This window comes from Epinephelus moara, chromosome 14, assembly GCF_006386435.1.
Source record: "Epinephelus moara isolate mb chromosome 14, YSFRI_EMoa_1.0, whole genome shotgun sequence".
NCBI lineage: Eukaryota > Metazoa > Chordata > Actinopteri > Perciformes > Serranidae > Epinephelus > Epinephelus moara.
Genome location: NC_065519.1, coordinates 20,501,233 through 20,520,632, shown reverse-complemented (window position 1 = coordinate 20,520,632; position 19,400 = coordinate 20,501,233). Strand labels below are relative to the sequence as shown.

General features: G+C 41.2%; 1 protein-coding gene across 5 annotated transcripts in view; it reads right to left on the bottom strand.

The window, feature by feature from the left end:
- Nucleotides 1–1,139: 1,139 nt before the first annotated feature.
- eml1 (EMAP like 1) overlaps nucleotides 1,140–19,400 on the bottom strand; it is a 75,381-nt gene continuing 57,120 nt past the window's right edge. For 4 of the 5 annotated variants that reach the window (XM_050061385.1, XM_050061386.1, XM_050061381.1 and 1 more), the window contains 17 exons: nucleotides 15,396–15,525; nucleotides 13,575–13,724; nucleotides 12,667–12,736; nucleotides 10,572–10,682; nucleotides 9,569–9,664; nucleotides 8,524–8,658; nucleotides 8,248–8,347; nucleotides 7,905–8,056; nucleotides 7,265–7,390; nucleotides 6,517–6,648; nucleotides 5,449–5,516; nucleotides 5,223–5,311; nucleotides 4,937–5,034; nucleotides 4,504–4,591; nucleotides 4,180–4,275; nucleotides 3,966–4,096; nucleotides 1,140–3,084 (listed from right to left, as the gene is read on the bottom strand). In XM_050061385.1, coding sequence (XP_049917342.1) covers nucleotides 2,959–3,084; nucleotides 3,966–4,096; nucleotides 4,180–4,275; nucleotides 4,504–4,591; nucleotides 4,937–5,034; nucleotides 5,223–5,311; nucleotides 5,449–5,516; nucleotides 6,517–6,648; nucleotides 7,265–7,390; nucleotides 7,905–8,056; nucleotides 8,248–8,347; nucleotides 8,524–8,658; nucleotides 9,569–9,664; nucleotides 10,572–10,682; nucleotides 12,667–12,736; nucleotides 13,575–13,724; nucleotides 15,396–15,525 — 1,898 coding nt within the window. In that variant the 3' untranslated portion in view covers nucleotides 1,140–2,958. The remainder of the gene's footprint in view (nucleotides 3,085–3,965; nucleotides 4,097–4,179; nucleotides 4,276–4,503; nucleotides 4,592–4,936; nucleotides 5,035–5,222; nucleotides 5,312–5,448; nucleotides 5,517–6,516; nucleotides 6,649–7,264; nucleotides 7,391–7,904; nucleotides 8,057–8,247; nucleotides 8,348–8,523; nucleotides 8,659–9,568; nucleotides 9,665–10,571; nucleotides 10,683–12,666; nucleotides 12,737–13,574; nucleotides 13,725–15,395; nucleotides 15,526–19,400) is intronic. The other variant, XM_050061382.1, reaches the window with a different exon arrangement.

The following is a 19,400-nucleotide window of genomic DNA, read 5'->3' as shown; positions in this document are numbered from 1 at the left end:
CATCATTTTACAAAACAATGAATAAAAAAAAAAATTCATCACTGGTCCAACTTGAAAAAAATAAGGTAACAATTTGCATGTCTCTTTTTAAGTAGTTCCAACTCTGACATTATTGAGTAAATCCTTCAAGTCTTTTATAATCTGACAAACATAATTTGCTTTGACCTTGAAAGAGTTAATTTAGTTGAAACTGTAGAAAAGTAACCCTGTTTTCCACCAACCCCATGAATCCTTTTAAGAGTCTACACAGAATAAAAAAATGATTTTACAGTTAATCAACTAAATGTGCGTCATACAGCCTATCACCTTTTTCTTTACTTTTTTTAAACCTCATTAGTGTCAGCTTGTCTTGGATCCCCCGAGCTAAGCTAGCTATGGATTCCAGATCGGAAAAAAAAAGTCTGGGAGGACAATAGAGAATTTAACAGACCGGGACATAGTTGTTTGCTTTTACCGCCAACCCTGCAAAGTTAAAGTACCCAACAATCATGAATAGGCCACCACAGAGTAGCCACCTTGTGGTAAAACATATTAAAAAATGCTCATGTAGACCTATAAGTTATGGTGATGTTACTGTTACCTTCATTTTAAGGCTCAAATATATTTTGCTGCTCCAGGCAGATTATCTGAGAGCTTTTTGGCCCAAAATGTCGCTTTTGACAGTAAAGGTTGCCGACAACTGGTTTAGACTCGTGTTTTGAATAAAGTTTTAGTGAAAATGCATATGTTTGGGAAGTACAACTGAATACATGAGACTCGGATTATTCCATGACTTGTGGGCAAGTTTGTAAAATGTTTTGATATAATTTTGCTGTTGTTAAACATGTCTCTGTTTATTTCAACTCATTAGGAATGTTCCGCATTTTTGGATTCTCCGTTTATCCAGGAGGCATACGAGACTGATTTACAAATGGTCATTTTGTGGGTGAAGTATTCCTTTAAGATGCCCGAACCTCTTTTACTCTCAGTACTAGAACTATTACTGGTATTTATGGGCATCTTTATGCAGAAATATAAACTTAACACATGCCATCTCTTAGAGATTGTGATCAGACCTCCTCTTGAAATAAAGACTGTAAAATAAAGAAAACCCACAAAATAAAAACACAGCGATGAAGGTGAAAATATAAGACACAGCCTCGTAGGAATTTCATGTTGCATTTACTTCCAGACAAATGTTAAATGTTCAATGGTATTCTGCAGCCCCAAGTGTTTAGTGGTAAGACAAATCACGTTACATTCACTCTGTAGAGTGGTGACTTCATATTACTGCTGTTAAAGTTCAGTGGTTTTCCTGATAGGACAACTCCAACCATCAACCCAACACCAACATGCCTCAGATATAAGTGGCAGTTATGATCATACTAAAACTCTGCTGAACCCCCGTCAGAGAAATCTTATTTATTCATGCACGTGTGTAATATTGTCTTAGTGTTAACCATAAGATGAGGAGTGTGATGTACAGTAGGTGTACGGACAGAACGCAGCTCAGAAGGTTGAAAGCAGACATCATTGGTTCACGAAAAGCTTCGGTAAGTACTAAATGGTGATTTGCTTGTTGTGTTGTGCAGGTGAACACACCTGCTGCATGTTCATCAGGTTGAAGCAGTGCATTAGTCAGTCAGTCAGTTAAATATCTCGCCAGTGACTGATGATGCACGACTGAGGAGCACATCAGACGTAAACAGTTACAGTGTAATGGTCTCATCCTTCCTCTTCCCGAAACAGATACATACAGATTTGAAAAGGCTTCACATTGTTGAAAAATCTCCAATACATGCTTTTCATTTTCCCTGCACCTCAAGGCAAAGGAAACACACAATGCATCCCAAAAAATATGAAACAGTTTCAAATGCTGTATATGCACCCTTATTTTGCTCGTGTCTATTTCAAGCCTCTCAGTATATTTACACATCTGGGACTAAACGGGGATTTGTTGCGGGGGAAGACTCAAGGAACTGAAAGTGGCAGTGAAGGATTTGCCTCATGATGTATAAATAATAGGAAAGGTGTCTTTTATTAAAGACCTGGAAGCACAAAAACGTAGAACATGTTCAGATAATGTCGTAGAAAATGATTCCTAACTCTGAATGCTGATATTCCTTAAATGATCGTAGTTTAGGTGACGTCACATCTGACTGGATCTTGCTGTATCTAATTATCATGTCCACCAATTTCAGCATTTGCCCAGACTGTATGGGTCGATTTCATACACTATGAGTCAATGCAAATGAGTTAGCAATGGTTGGACGACAGCTGAATCTAATTATTGTTTTAGTGAGATGTGTTCAGGGCTCGTTTCGATGTGTCACTGTTAGTAACAGGGAGGAGTCCCGCTTCACTAGTGCTTTCCTGAGTTGTTAAATACAAAACAAAAGAAAGTTTAACAATTAGAAAATCACTATGTTCTTCCTTCCTTTTCATACAGTTTTTTTGCTCCAATGCTCTTGGATCTCCAGCACGGTGGCGATACTCAGTCTGGAACCTCTTCAGTCCGTTATCTGTGGCAGGAGTGCGCACGATACAAGAACAGTGAAAGCCAAACGATACAGATGCAGTCAGAAAGTCAGAGCCTTTGGTTCTGTTTAGTTGGATTCGATCCGATTTGTTTTGTCTTGTTTCATTGGTGACTTGGCTACAGTACATGGAAAATTTGCTTTTGTACATGTAGTGTGAATAAAGAAAAGGTGAAATATTCAGAAATTATTATTTTTTTTGTATTTCAAGCAACCGCACTTTAACACGTCCATCAGTTCATCTCAGATCAGGAAGAAAAACCTTGAGTTCCTCTTCTGTCAATTCACTTCAGTTCAGGTAGATCCACCTTTTTTTTTTAGCGTCTGAGTTAATTTAAGTTTGGTTTGGTTCAGTTTAGTGCAGTTCAGTTCAGTTTGCTTCAGCTGGGGTTCAGGCCCCAGCAGCAGTAAGAAACCAACAGTATCTGTTTCAGTCGACTCCTCAGACTATCCTCCACTGAATCACGCTCATGTCCTTCCCTCCAGTTGACACCAGGTAGCTGTCATCATGCAGGAAAGTCACATTGGTCACGTGACTGCTGTGGCCGCCATAAACATGGCTGGGAGCCTGGAAAGAAAAACAAATAAAGAGCTTTGCCTTTCAATAAATTGTGAATGAAAGTTTTAGTCCCATGTTTTTGTGTATAAGGTGCTTTCAGACCTAGAGTTGTCTTGCTTTGGTCCGAATCAGGGACTAATTTTGTTACAAAGTTGTATAATTGCCTAGAGTTGGTTCATGTTCTCACGGCAGCATTTACAAGCGGACCAGTTAACATGCCTTGTGTGAGAAAGCTGCTCTTGATTCGACAGAATTTCCATGCGGGAAAAATCCAGGAAGTAAACAAAACGTTGAAGAAGAGTACACTTGCAAGATAAATGTGACACTTTCTAATGTCACAATGGAGGGACAACTACGCAGGTTGATTTTAGTGCTGGTCATCGTGGACTATATTGCTGTCATTGTTCATTTTAGTCAAACCATACAGTTTGAAAACAAGGCACAGCTCCAACTAGAAAACAATGTTTTGATGCATTGGATGTGCTGAATGTGCATATTAAGGCAGTACAGGAGGAGGTGCACATTAATCATCCTCCAGGACTGTAACATGCTCATGTTTAACACAAACAATGTGTCATGTGACTGCAGTTGGTTCAGATTGAGGTGGGAACACGTTCTCACCACAAACGAACCGCACTAGAGTTCGTTTGTAACCAGACCGAGACCACCTCTTCAAGAAGGTCTGGGTCTGGTTGTTTTGGTGCACACCTGAGTGTGATTGCTGTGTTCACACCTGCCCAAACGAACCGCACTTAGGGGGCAAACCAACCTCAGTTTGACTGAACTGAACCAAACAGGGCAGGTGTGAAAGCACCCTGAGTGACCAATGGGAACCACGGTTTTTAAAATTGGTCCAGTATTGAATGAGAGGACAGTACACAGTATCTTACCCTGAACTGTGAACAGGGGTGTGAGAACAGGTGGACCTTCCCAAAGTCGTCCCCAGTAACCAGGAGGCTCTTATCATTGGATCTGCAGACAGCGTTGATGTCGGTGCCGTCTGAGCCGTCGGGCCACAAGCCTGAGGAGCAGAGACGACTATCGATTGGACAATAAAACACAAACACACACCTAGAGAAAAAGAAGTAAGGAGCCTTCACTTACCAAAGACCTGGAAACCCAGAGGGCAGGTGTGGGTGGCCCACTCTATGTCTCTGGTGGTCTCCACACTGACCACCTGTTTACACACTGACGGGATCCCTAGGAAAACACACACAAACAAAGTACACAACATGTTTTAGCATATGTTAATATTATGGGTGCTGTTATGTTGACAAAAATGTTTCTTATTCTGTCTTGATCATTTAGACGTACATCAGTTCACATGTAAACTATTTTTGAAATGGAAAAGAAATTGAATTAAAGGGATAGTCTGGAAAACAACAGCTTTGTCTTTGGCTGTGAGTGAATGACAATGATCATACTTACAATACAGTATCTCATAGTCCCCTGAATTAGACACCAGGTACTGGGAGTCCACTGACCAGTCCAGATGGGTGATGAAACTAGAGTGACCCTGAGATGTGACACAAAAAGACCAGGTTAGATAATTTAGCTTCACTGTATTCCTGGACTAGAGGCAGTATGGTTTTCAAGCGCCAGAAATGATTCTAAAAATGTGGATTGGATTTGATATGGCCGCCCTCAGTCATTATGTTTACGTAGACTCAGCACTGTATGACTCAGCCTGTTGTCATTTACCATTTTACAGCTCCTGCATCGACACACAGTGAGGACAGGGTGTACAGAGCGGAGGCCCAAACATAGAGCCCAGGAGGGGACTAAATATAAAGATGATGCCTGGAGGAACTAAAAATAATGGAGCCACGGATGAGGGGGGATTATAAATACAGGTGCTCACCGAGCACTTCCCCACTCGGCTGTACTTCCTTCCATTTTCTGCCACAGCGTAGATGTAGATGTAGTTGTCGTGGGAGCCGATGGCCAGGAAGTTACCATCTAAATAACACAAAGAAGACAAGAAGATTATTGACGGCAAAATAAAATAAAATGTACATCTTGGAAGTTTTGCCTTCTTAATATTTTCCCCTGACGTGAACACACACTGTGCTGTAACAAATAACAACAGACAGTGAAAACACTCTGTATGCACAGGGGAAACACACTGTCAGCAGTTATCACCATACCTGGCCCGTAGCACATGACGGACAGCTGTTCATTCCCATCTGTGTGCACTGTGACAAGATCCTTAGAGTCAGTGTCCAGAACCAGCCACCTGCAGGATCAATGACAGCTCAACAACCTTGCTTTTAAAATCTGCTCTAGAAGATTGTGCCAATGACGGTTTTCTTTTTTAGCTGATCAAATCATGTAAACATTTCTTCAGTGTTGTTTGGTGATGGGATCTCCTACCTGCCAGTCTGCGTTCCTATGGCAACCACAGCTCCAGATGGGTGGAAGCCTGCTGATTGGGCAGCATCCTGTCAGACACAGGAAGAAAAATATATTTAATGTCCACCTCCACTAAAAAAGAAAAAAGGCATTTTGCTCAGTGTGACTTCAGTTGGATGTTTGAGCTTCACAGTGCAGAATGATGTATGTGCAGGGTTTAAAACTAAAAGGCTGTTTTTCAAAATCACTATAAACCATGAGAGAACGTCCTCTGCACTCATTGGTCAGATGCATCTGGGAAGGGAGCAAGAAAGTCAATACAGGAAGAAAGTCCTGTGTTCTGGACTAGCGCATATTTCTGTGAGAGAAACATTGGTAATGCAATTTAACATGAAGCAATGGCAGAGCTGGAATATACTGTAATAATTATCTGGGCAACATATCTATACCAGCAGAGCGCCAAATGCACTTCAAGGAAATGTCTTGAAAATATAATACTGTTTTACACTTTGCAAAGAAGATGTGCTGCCTTCAGATAACTGAGCAGAACAAGGGAGCTAATATTAGCTAGCTGCTGCTGCTACTGCTACGCAAGCTGCTACAGTTTGTGTGCTCTGTCGCATCCAAGAATGCAAAGCACACTTGGCTACAGGAGGTAGTTGGGTTGGATCAAGGTCGGATCATGTTCCCATCACACACAAACGACTCCAGAGATCGTTTGGGACCTGACCAAGACCCCCTCCTCTCAAGGGTCTCACTGTGATCATATTAGTCCATGTGATTATTGTGTTTACACCTGCCTAAACAAATCTCACCAAGGGGGACAACAAACCAGAGTCCGATTTTAACTGGACTCAGTTTAAGTGGAGGTGTAAGTACGAGCAGGATTTTGTGACATCACAGCTAGTTTAGAAGCTGTATATGCAACATATTTAGTTTCATATTACTCTGATTGTTTTAATGTACATTTTAGTTGTTCAGTGTCTGTCTTCTCTAAAGGACCTGCTAAAACAGTGGGTGATTCATCACTTCTTGTGTGCTGTGTAATTCCCATAACTGACCCCAGGGGGCAGTGTTGACTAATCTTACCTCCATGCTCTTGGTCCAGATGAGCTGATGGGAACTTGAGTCCCACAGGCAGACCTGCCTGTCATAACCGCAGGTGAGGAACTGAGGCTTCCAGGGGTGGACAGCCAGACCCCACAGCTCATCAGTGTGACCCTGGAGAAGAGAGGAGAGGAGATTCTTCATCTGCTACAACATCACAGCCTTTCAAATGTGACCTTCACTTTGTTAAGTGCTTGGACGACACCTTAATTCATAACTAGGTTTAAATCGGTGTGTAATCACCTGAAACTAAGAATTGTTGTGTTTTCTTTAGCTTGGAATGAGCCCTTCAAATCTACATGCAGAGTGGGCCGTCTTCCATTGAGCCAACTGTGTTGCCCCACCATGTTTCTACAGTGGCCCAGAACAAACAAACCAAACACTGGCTCTAGAGAGTTGCTTCTGTGTCTTTACGTCACCTGAACACCACTGTAGGTTCTCAGACATGCAGGGATGAGGGAAGCGGTGTGTGCTAGATGCCACTTAATCCTTAACACTGTTCTTTAATGATTAATTGGTTGATCAATAGACAGAAAATTAAACTGCATCTACTCATTTCATGCAAAATACCACAGGTTGTCGAGTTCCAGCTAATACAACTGTGGTTTTGCTGCTCTTCTCAATCAAGAAAGTATCTGGCATATTAATCGCTAATAAAAATAGTTGTTAGTCGCAGCCCTGCATCTTGGTGCACGATGTAGATAAACTGTACTGAGGCTGTTGCATCTACCTGTGTAATAGGAACGAATTCTCCATCCAAACTGCCCTGCAAGACAAAGTGCTTGGTGGTCCCAATGAGCACAGTCTCCCCTCTGCCCTCTGCTATGGTCCGGATGGGACCAAACAACTCAGGCACCTGCGGAGAAAACACAACAATCACGTAAGCCATCTGTTCACCTGGAATCCAGCATTGGTCAGAATAAACATCAACCAATATTTCACTGCATAATGTCGTCTCTACAGAGCAAATAAGACACGAGAGAAACATTATTCTCATCACTATAAATATCTATGAATCTCATTGAGAGCACGATCCCATCTCATCCTCTGTAATATTTATGATATGGTGCAGTAGTCAGAATGCACAGTCCGCCGCCTCGGGCAGGAGTGCAATTTCTGGCTAATATAAGCAACCTACTTTCAAAGAAGGAGCTGCAGCTTAACATTTTATTAAAACATTAACAGAGTGTGGTAATAGCAGGTCGGATCATTAGGATGCTGCAGAGAAGCTGAGCATAAACTCATGCATTACTGTAATTAAATCATTCCTAAAAGTACCACATGCATTTTTTATAAACTTCAATTTTTTATGTTTCAAAGCAGCATTGGAATATTTAATGTTCGTGATTCCTGCTGAACTTGTCCCTCACCTCCACTGTCTGTATCTGCTGGTAGCCGCTGTCCCACGAGATGAGCCTGCGGTCTTTCCCTCCAGACACCAGCGTGCCGTTCCTCAGCATGCACAGAGCAAAGATGCTGCCCTCGTGAGCTCCTTGGATGACGTGGCTGATACGATTAGTGCCTGCGTGACAGAGATGGGATGAGATGGATGAGCAGGTTCATTTGGAGACAGTGGGACAGAAAGGTCGAGTGCTTGAGGAGGGCAGATTAAGAGACGGACAGACAGGCTGATCAATAGATACATCAGAGACACAAAGAGATCACATTGGACCACTTTGGTATAAATAAGGGTTGATGAATGAATGAACGTGCCTTTTCCCCACACCAAAATGTTCCCACTTGAGTCCCCTGTGATGGCGTCTCCATTTTCTGCAAAGGTCACACACAACACAAACTTGGGCTTCTCTTGTTTCTGCAAGAAACACAAGAACACACATTTTGTTTTATGGCCATTGATTATTTTTATGTCGCTATAAATGGGATCATACATCATAACACTGACAGTCATGATTGCATTTGTGCCTCTACATCAGAGTTTATTGCTGTACAGTATTGACATAACATGTGGGGAACAGTCTGGCGTCCCACCTCAAACAGTCCTTGCTTCTTGACCAGCACGCCTTTCTCCAGGTTCCAGAAATAGAGATGGGATTTGCCACAGGTCACCACGATGTTGCTGTCTGTCGGGTGGAAGTCTGCAGCAAACACCGACTCGTTGGAGCACTGAACAGAAACACATAAATCAAGAAACAGTGAAACTACACATGCACACTTTTAACAGAAACATAATTAGAGCAGTGTGTCAGGTTACGTCTTAACACACACACACACACACACTATCCTAGCCTCCAAATATTGTGTCTAATTTTGAGAAAATATGTTCCTATGACTCTTGAGAGTATCAACAACTTAAATCCTCGTAGCAAGGGAGCAGTTCCCTACTTTTATAATATACAAAGGCATACTGAAGTCAACACAAATGCACTAAACAGACTTTGGAGAGAGAGTTGGGTGAAGAGATAGACAATGAGATTTGGGAGGAGAGTCTTGAAAGTGTGCATAAATTTCCCCATAGACTTCCCCTCTCTGTTGTAGGTGTAAGGAGGCAGACAGACGGGACATTAACACATTCACTTGAGACATGTCAGAAATCGTTTACTTATTGGAAGAGTATATTTGAATGTTTCTCTAAAGCCTTTGAGAAGAACTGAGAACCTAACCCACTAGTTGCTGTCCTAGGTGCCACGAGTGTGTTACTGGCAGACAAGTATGAAAATCAGGCCGTGTCATTTGGTATGGTGGTGGCAAAGACACTTATTCTACTTATGTGGAAGTCAGACTGTGCACCAACATATGATAAGTGGAAAAGAGAGCTGATGAATATATTTGGAAAGGTTAAGGATCGGTGAATTTGGAGCCCTGTACTCGAGTATCTCAGGAGTAGTGAAACAGTCTAACTGAGGAGCAGTAAACCCTCTATCGCTGTGTATATGTATTTTATTTTACAAGCAATGTTGAAGTCCTAGGACTTGTTTTTAGTTTTTCTACCTGTAAAGATATTTTGTTGTTACAATGATGTACTGAGCAAGTTTTAGTTTGAAAAAAAAACCCATACAAACACGCACAAACATACCTTGACCTCAGCCAGTCTGTCCTCTCTCTGCCAGTCCCAGACAGAGAGGACGTGGTCGTTGGAGTCGTCAACAACACACAGTGTGTTTCCTCCATTCTAACAGACAGAAAAAGACACAAAGTCATGTTTATCTACTGACAAAATGGAAACTAAGTTCGGTCAAAAACTGCATTAAGGTGATACTTAACCCCTGAAATCATTGTATGTTAATCAGTTACTCTGCCCATGTTAAATTTGGGAAGAAAACTTTTTCTTGCGTGCCTCCACTCTGAACGAAGAATCCAAAAACACAGAAAATTCTTGATGAATTGGAGTAAAAGGGGGGCATGTTTACAACAAGCAAAACTACAGCCAAACATCAGCTTATAAACTTTTACACAACTCACACTGCAGTATAATCCACGTCCACTGATTCAGTCGTATGCTAAGTACTTTCCAAACAGACAGCCCTTTCAGCAAATTGAACTCAAAGTGAAACTTATCCAAGCTCTCTTCAAAGCCAGACTCCACTGACAAAAACAGTAATTTTACCTCACTGAGCATGAGAGCTGCTGGTCTACTACTGCCTCTCTCCATTAGTTTGTGTTATTGTGTGACTTTGGTGAATCCAAACTAACTTTTTAAAACACCAAAGTCACACAATAATACAAAGAAACTGATCGTGTCAGCAGTCGACCCATGATCAGTGAGGTAAAATTAAAGTATGGAGCATACAACTGGATAACTGATACTTGGATTATACTGCACGAGTTGTGTGAGAATTTGCAAAAGGCTGTTTTGACATAGTTTTGGTTTTATTAATTGAAGTCGCTTATGACTTCAATTCATCAAGCATCGTCTCAGTTTTTGGATTTTTCGTTCAATGTGGAGGAAGCAAGAAAAACAAAATTTTCCTCACAAACTCAGTGTAACACGGGCTGAGCAACTGATATACAAATGATCATTTGAGGGGTGAATTATTCCTTTAACCTCATTGTTGAAAGTATCGGTGGTGTTTCCTTACCGACTTGGAGAAAGCCAGGCAGACCAGGGCTCGGTCAAAGAATCCTGCACCCAGAACATGAAGTGTGTTGAGGCTGACAGAGTCCCACACACGGACATGAGGAGCCAGCTGCTGCCAAGAACAAAGCACACACATAAACACGGACACAACACCAGGAGAGGTACATCATCAGTATGATGTGATGTAAGGCTTACTGAAGCATTCACTGAATTCAATGAATATATAAGTGAACACAGAGGGAATGTTTTTTAACATCTGAGTCTGTTTGTTTAGGCAAGACAGGTTTATTTATATAGCACCATTCAGAAGCAATGCAATTCAAAGTGCTCTACAGAGGCACTGAAATACACGCTGGAAAAGGTTCCTTAAATCAGAGGTTCAAGTCTGGGTGTGATCCTAGATTCATATCTGAGCTTCAAGTCCCACATTAATAAGGTGATGCAAACACAATTTTTCCACCTCAGAAAAATACCTTAAGTATGATCATATATAAATCAAAAAGATGCTGATTCATGCCTTTATTTCAAGTCGACTTGATTGCTGTAATGCACTTTTTACTGGCACCCCAAAAAACCCACAGAGAGACTTCAACTCATTCAAAACTCTGCAGCTCAGCAATTAACCACAACTATGTGCAGAGAGCACATCACCCCAGGTTCAGCTGCTCTGCACTTACTTCCTCTAACACTCAGAATTGATTTCAAGGTCCTTGTTTTATGCAAAGCCCTAAATGGCCAAGGACCAAAGTACACCTGAAATAACTCCCTTGTTAACTACTTGCCTTCAAGAACACTGTGATCAGCAACAGCCAAATGAAATCGGGGATGCAGCTTTTGTCAATAAAACTCCAAAGCTATGGATCACACTACCTGGAGATATCAGCGTAACTAGTTCGCTAAATGTTTTTTAAAGAAAGCTAAAAACGTATTTATTCACTCTAGCCTTTAACTAGCAAAGACTTGGCTAATACAGGCCTGAAACTCTTTCTTTGAAGACGTCACACTGCGGCAATTCCTTTAAAATTTCTTACTTGATTTTACAATTTACAATTTTGTGATTTTAAGACATATGGTTTTGCTGATACTGAGCTATGATGCCTTCTCTGTACTCAATATTCATCTTATTTATTGTTTTTAACTTGTATTTAAAGTCCTTACAGGATAAGACATTAAGAAAACACTGAAACTGCATTTGAAAGAGAATAACTAGGGATGAGCGAGTACACCATTATGTGGATCTGTGTCTGTATCTGTTCGACCAACTAAGTAATCTGTATCTTTACTCGGAGTAGGCGGAGTTATTGGCAGATGTGGGTGGGGGTGAAATCAAAAGAGGGTTGGGCCTAATCAGAAGTTGTTATTTTAAGACTGAAATTGATATGGATTGATCTGAAGTTGCAATATTTATTACCTATGAGAAAAGTATTTACAGAACAGCCTCAGAATTGAGCCTCAGGGCATTTTTATTGCAAGTGTAACAGAATAAACATAGCTACCCAAATGAGGATTCTCCTTTATCACGAGTACAGATAATGACACATTTTACTCATATGATACTCGTACTCATAAAAAGTACATTATCTGTACTGAATACTCAACCCTAACATTAACAACAAGAAGCGAGAGCAAGTGAATACAAAATTACAGATTAAACATAAGTTAGGCATCTAGTTTACTGGACAGCTGCTGTGGACAATAATGTTTGAAGCCCTGATATAAATGAGTATTCAGGAACCTTGCTCCACAGGTGAGGAGTGGAGAAACTTAGAACTGCTTCACCTTGCTTGGTTTAGATCGCTGAGGAAACTTGTCACAGATGATCCGAGAGGTCTGGATGTTTCGTAACGTACAATCAGAGATGCATTTAGGCCTAAGATCATTCAGTGCTTTATAGAGAAGTAATAGGATTTTGAAATCTATCCTCTGACGCATGGGAATCCAGTGCTGTGACTCAAGGACCAGTGTAATGTGCTCCACTCAGAATTTTCTGAACCATCGGGGTAAACATAATTTCATACAGCAGAACTCTTCACTCCACTCACAGATCAGATGCTGAAAGCTAACGTGATGTAATATCAATAAAAGACCTCGCTTACTTTTCCATCCCAAGAGGTGCCAGCCACCTGCCCAGTTGCTATGGTGATTTTATCGGGGTGGACAGCCAAGCTGGTGAAGAGAAAGACGTGAAAAAAACAGACATGAAAACAGTTAAAAACCTTTCAACATCAAAAGAGCCGTTTGAATAAAGATGAGCAACGTGCTCCGAGAACATGAAAGGAGGTTTTTAAAGCTGTGAATACGATATTCACTGTAGCTACCACACGCTGTCTGTACTAATGTGAGGGGGAAATGAAACAGTTTAAGATAAATTCATACGCTTTTTGGGTATGGCGGTGTAGGAACACTCGTAGCATGTGTGAAGCTTTAACACTTTGTCTTCAAAGGATTAAGAATCTGTTTGCAATCCATGCTTTGATCTGTAATCCAACGTGTTCATTAATAAATTGAACTTTTATTAACCTCAGAGCGTGATAACATAATTATGGCTGTGTCTTTTTCGCGTAACTCATCACATTACACACTTTCTCCCTTTGATGCTCGTGCACGAAATGCCTGCACGCTAACACACACAGCACTTGAGTGCACTTGTTACCTTCCCTCATTACAGTTATTTTGCACTTAGTGGGTTTAAAGAAATGAAAGCACTCTGTGAATAAACTCTGCAGACTTTAGGGGTGTAGAAAAGGTGCAAATATCAAATCTAACAGGAAAGAGAGATGAAAGGTGGATGACAGATGTGATGTGAAGCTGCAGTACATGACTGAAGCAGTGGGAGCAGCCCCTCTGGTTAGAGAGAGAGAGAGAGAGAGAGAGAGAGAGAGAGAGAGAGAGAAAGAGAGAAAGAGAGAGAGAGTGAGAGAGAGTGAGTGAGTGAGTGAGTGAGTGAGTGAGTGAGTGAGTGTGTGTGTGGGTGTGTGTTTTACAATCCCAAAGTCTCTCTCACCATTTGATGTCATCTGTGTGCCCAGTGTAGTGTCTCTGCAGCTGCTCATCCACGTTGAACAGGACGACCACTGAGGCGATGAAGTACACGGTTTCTCCAGTGGGCAGCAAGTAAAGATTGGAGCGACAGTCTCGACCGCGGTAACCATAACTGGACATCAAAAAGGTCAAGAAATGAAACTGGAATGATATCTAAAGTAGAGCTGAAACAAATAATCTAGTTTTAGGCAACAATGCCAAACATTCCCAGGTACAGCTTCTCACTTTACTGATTTTCGTTTTCTCTGATAGTACACAAAATTTCTTTTGGTTTTCGACTGTTTTCTGATGTTTTATAGACCAAGATATGAAAGTAATTGGCAGATTAATCAATAGTGAAAACTAGAAACCATCTCTTGATCACTTCAGCCACGATACAGCAACCCGCAACTTAAAGCAAATGTTGACCTGGGGTGTTGTTTATAAATCCATACTAAAAATCTATGTATGGACAAAAAACAAAAATGGCATGGCCAAAAAATGTTTGACAGTTTCTACGTTCAGGCTTCCACCTCACCATCTGCGTCGCCAATTTCCAGTCTCCAAAATGTTCGTAAGCTAGTCAAAGTTTCTACCATCATGTCTGTTTTTATAGATCACAATTCTTGTTATGGAAGTGGCCTATGCCTCTTTCAGGCCTCGTTTTGTGTCTACCACTTTGTGCGTTAAGTGGTAGTGATGGGGTGGGGAGGCCCCTTCCCTACTTCTGGCACCCTTGCTCAGACCACACCCATCTTCCAACTTCATTATGATCTCAACTACACATTTGCAAAGTTTCGTGACTCCACCTTGCATGGTTATGACATTATCGCGTTGACAAAACCTGTCCACAGCTGTGCCGGCAGCTAGCAGCTACAATGATGCTGTGGGTCAGGACAGTGTTATCAGCGCTAACTGCCATCTGAATGCAGTGCAGAGTGGCAGCAATTAACTAACCAGTGGTATTCACTCACAGGGACTCACATGCTACTACAACAACAACAACAACAACAGTATAGAACAATAAAGATCCTGGAATGATTCCAGAGAGGGTGTGTGACATCACTCTCTGCTCAGGACGCCATTAGGCCTACTCCACTGTATCTTTACATAGCAAACACTGGTTTGCTGCTATATTACTGTTCTGAACGTCACATGAAGGTAAGAAACCACAAAAATACAATAAAATGTATCTTAACGACTCTCTCCAATATTAAAACACACGTATCTATATCTGTGATCTAGTTCATACTGGATTCAACATATACAAACTATGCAGCCCACGTATCTATTTCTGTGTGTGCGTGTGTTCTTCTCTCTTCTCAGATTTAATCTTTTCTTTGTCTCCCTTACGGCTTTTTTCCCGTCGGGTTTCTGCTAGACTGAACAATACGCTACATTCAGTCTTTCATCAACAAATAAAAGAGAGAGAAACCACAAAATGAAACAAAATAAAAATAAAAGAGCACAAGAGGAGCTGCTGACTGGTTGCGCCTCAGCCTGCCAGCTGTGTGCAGGTTATTACTGACTGCAGGCTGCAGAGCGATGAGCCCGTCTCCGACTGCGGCAGCACCACACAGTGAAAATAAGCATCTGAGCAGATCTACTCTGACAAGCCGGGGGAGAGGAGACGACACATTTGTCAGCTTCCTCTCCCAGCTGCATCACAGGCCAATCTGGATTTACTCTCCTCAGAAGATTACTTTTCAAAACTTTCCAAATCACGAGCAGGACTGGATTTGAAACTTGCTATTTCCTCGGAAGATTCCCCCTGCAAGAAAAACTAAAAGGAAAAAAAGGATACACCCAGTCCAATTTGAGTTTGTTGCTGGGCAGCTCGGCTCTGGCTTCCAGGCAGTAGCTGTCCACCTGGTCTTTGGGCATGTACATGGTGACGGGACGGCCCTTCAAGTACATTTTCACATAACCTTCCTCTGGAAGAAGCAACAGAAAATATCAATGAGACAATGCACATGTAGAAAAACAGATTTGATTGCTGGTATGCTGTTGTGTTTAAATATATGACAAGTATGCAAAAGCACAGACATGACACTGAAGCATTATACAGTGGGTTATTATGATGTGAGTGACAAGGGTGACAATGTTGATGATTGTGTGACAAGATTAGAGGATAATGAAGAGATGTGATATGTTGATTTTTTTTTTGCTTTGAAAAGGACTCAAAGACAACAAATGACAGAATTTGCAAACACAAACGAAATAGCTTTTTAACTGACTTTATTAGTCATTTCAAATACATTCTGATGACAACAGAGAGCGCAAAATGAACTGCAAACACTTTCAAAACTCATAAATATTCGGCTCACAGCAGAGGTTAACCAACATAAAATGCAGACACAAGCAGAGCAATGGAAATGTTATGAAAAAAACAACAACACAGATCCAAGCTTAGAAAAGGGGATAATGAGAAATCCTCATCAATTTAAAACATGCTAACACTGGAAAACAAATCATGCAGAAAAACATTAAGGGAACCAAAACAAACAAAACCATTAATGTCCATTTTTTTCCAAGCCCATTCAAAGAAAAGACTAAAATATGAGGTAATAAAATGGACTTATGGGCGAGATTTTATTTAGTGATGCTAAAAAAACCTGCTATCTCTGTGCAACTTCTTTGGTATGAGACACGTGAAATGTAAAGTGACAAGACAACACCATGTGGTGTTTATAATCTGATATAAAACCATGACTCTGGCTCTGTACTGACCGGCTATGACACATAAACATATGATATCTAAGTGAGTGCTGTTATTCTGTCTTCCTCAACTTGTTCAGTTAGTAACAAATCTGGAAGTACTGGCTGGGAGATTTGATGGGGCTGCGATAACTGGGCGTATCAAGGGGAGAGTACGATGACAAGCTCCCTGACTTTCTCAACTGGAGGTTAAAACTCGGGGTCTTTCTGACCGGGGGCGCCTTAGCGGCAACGCCCTTTCTGGCCATGACTGCCTTGCTGCTTTCTGACGTTTGATGGGGGCTGGTGGCTGAACGGGTTGTTACAGACGAAGCCGCGGAGCTGCCGCTGGTCCCCGTCCTTTTGGCAGAGCGGCTGAGGTAAATCTGTACTGTGACTATAATGAAGACGGGGACAAAGCAGAGGAGCCAAGGAGTGGTGGAGGTTGTCGGGGCCAGTTGGGTGGGGATGGGGGTCAAATGGGGACGAGCAGGGCGAAGGAGCAAGAAACGTAAAGGGTGGAGGAGGTGGGTAAAATAAGTTAGACAGATGTAATGGCTGTTTTTTTAATATAACACTTAGTAAAAGCATCATAAAATTGGCAAAACACAAACTATCAAAAGGGAAGTAGGAAAACTGCCTCCTATTATTAACCAATGACATGTTGATTGCTATCATTAAACACTGGGATCTTATCTTGAAGCAGTAGTTAAGAAGTTTGGAGTTTTTCTAACTGTCTCAGCAGTGAAATCCTGCCTCACTGATATAAATCAGTGATTTGAGACCTGAACGTCTGGACTAAAGTTAACCCGAGGGTTACAAGATAATAAATAAGGCAGGAGAGAAGAAAAATAATGTTTTGATGAACAAATTTACTGTTGATTCAAGCTAACTAGTGTAATTAAAAGTCTCTTAGTCAGCTGAACATGCAAAAACATGAAATTTGCCAAGGCAGCATACAATCCAACATATACGGAGATTAAAATTTCCAATAATAACGACTTACTAATAAATAGATAATTTTTTTAGGTTTTAGGTTTCTTTCAAGAAAATTCCCATTTTCTTTATAATCAATGCCAAATTACACTGTCTGGTCCAGGAAACATCTTAGAAAATCAATTATATTTTGTTTTGTCTTGTGAAATACTGCTGAGAGGTTTAGGGGACAAAACTAGTCCTTAAATAAACTCTTCCCATTCCCAACATATACTGTTGATGTGCTGTGGCGAGAGGACACAAGCAGACACTGCCTCATTTTTAGGTGTCAGAACCTCTGGTCCAGATACTTTCAAGGGTAAAATGTCAAGATTATCTTAAAGGATTAAAGGAATAATTCACAACCCAAATGATCATTTGTGTATCCGTTATTCACCTCATATTATGTTGAATTCATGAGGAATGCCTGCTTTTCTTGAATGCCTCTGGTGAACGAAGAAACCAAAAACTGAGAAAATTCTTGGATAATTAAAGAAACGGGGGTCTCTTTTTAAAAACAGCAAAACAATATCAAAAATTTCCGTTTACAAACTCTTACACAACTTGTGCAGTATATTCCAAGTCTCACTGATCCAGTCGTATGCTCAATACTTCTCAAACAGACAGCCCTTTTCGATGGGGAACTCAACTAAAATTTAAACTAATCTATGTTCTCTTTAAAGCTAGACTCTGTTGACAAAAACAAATTTTACCTCGCTGAACACAGCCTGGGCCACGCTGCCAGTCTACCACTGCCTCGATCAGTTAGTTTGTGTATTGCGTGACTTTGGTGAATTCGAACAAACCCTTTAAAACACTGAAGTAACCCAATAACAAGAACTTACTGATCAGGGCAGCAGTAGACCAGCAGCTAATGTGTTCAGCGAGGTAAAATTACTGTTTTTTTCAATGGAGTCTGGCTCTGAAGAGAGCATAGATAAGTTTCACTTTCCGTTTAGTTCCCAGCAGAAAGGGTTGTTGGCTGCACGAGTTGTAACCAATAATATATACACAGATGTTCCAATATAGTTTTACTTGAGTTTAATCCAGTCCCATATGACTTTAATACATCACAAAATGTTCTATTTTTGGATTCTTGGTTCACCATGGAGACATGAGAGAACAACAAAGTTTTCTTTCTCTTTCTTTTCAAACTTTTTCAACATAACACAGGGTGAGTAAGTGATTTATAAATGGTCATTTATAGGGTTGAAGTACCCGTGTAATCATCCTGTAACAATGATGGCTAAACAGCAATATATATGAGGAAATGAGCTTTAACTCCAGTGTCATTTAAATTCCTGGCAGCTTTGTAAATACTCTGCTGAGGGAGACTACACACAAAAAGACGACACTTCAGGCCATGTGAGAAAACTACAAGCAGCAAAATCAAACAGACTTCAATAGGAACTACCCAAAAAAGGAACTGAATGTGTTTGTAATGCAAATATTCATTTTTAGAGCAGGAAGATAATAAGAGTAGCGGCAATCTACTTTGCTCTGAGCTGCAGCGAGGAATCTCAGAACAGAGGATTTAAGTGTTCGCAGGAAAACTCAAAGCGACTGCGATGAAGCGTGTGTCAGAAATCTTTGTGTTGTTACTATGGTGACAGAGACTAAATGCCTACCAGCAAAAAGTGAGGCTGTGAGCAAACACACACACGTTTGGTGAAGCAGCAGCTTCGTCCGCAGTTAAACAAGTGTGGAGACACACAAGTGCAAACACTGCAAACACACTCTGACGCAGCTCTCAGTGGAGGTTAGGTAGGATGTATGCGTGTGTGTGTGTTAGTTAAGTCTAAGAACAATAAAGGGATTGTAACTTTTACACACACACACACACACACACACACACACTTTGTCAACCCACTCCTGTCCCTGTCTGGACAGCTCTCTGATCACTGCATCGAAGGGAATCTCTAAAGTTTCTGATATCACCAGAAAGTTCTGGAAGAAAAATCCAAACAGGATATGAGTTAGAATTTCAAAATTAAAGTCCTGATTTCTTTCTTTGCCTCTGCACTGCAGCTCAGGGCATGTGCAGAGATCAAAATGCAGTGTCCAGAGAGCTGTGTAGGCTGAGGGCTTTAGGCGAGGGGAGGGGGGGGGGGGGGGGGGGGGCTACCTTTGCAGTGGG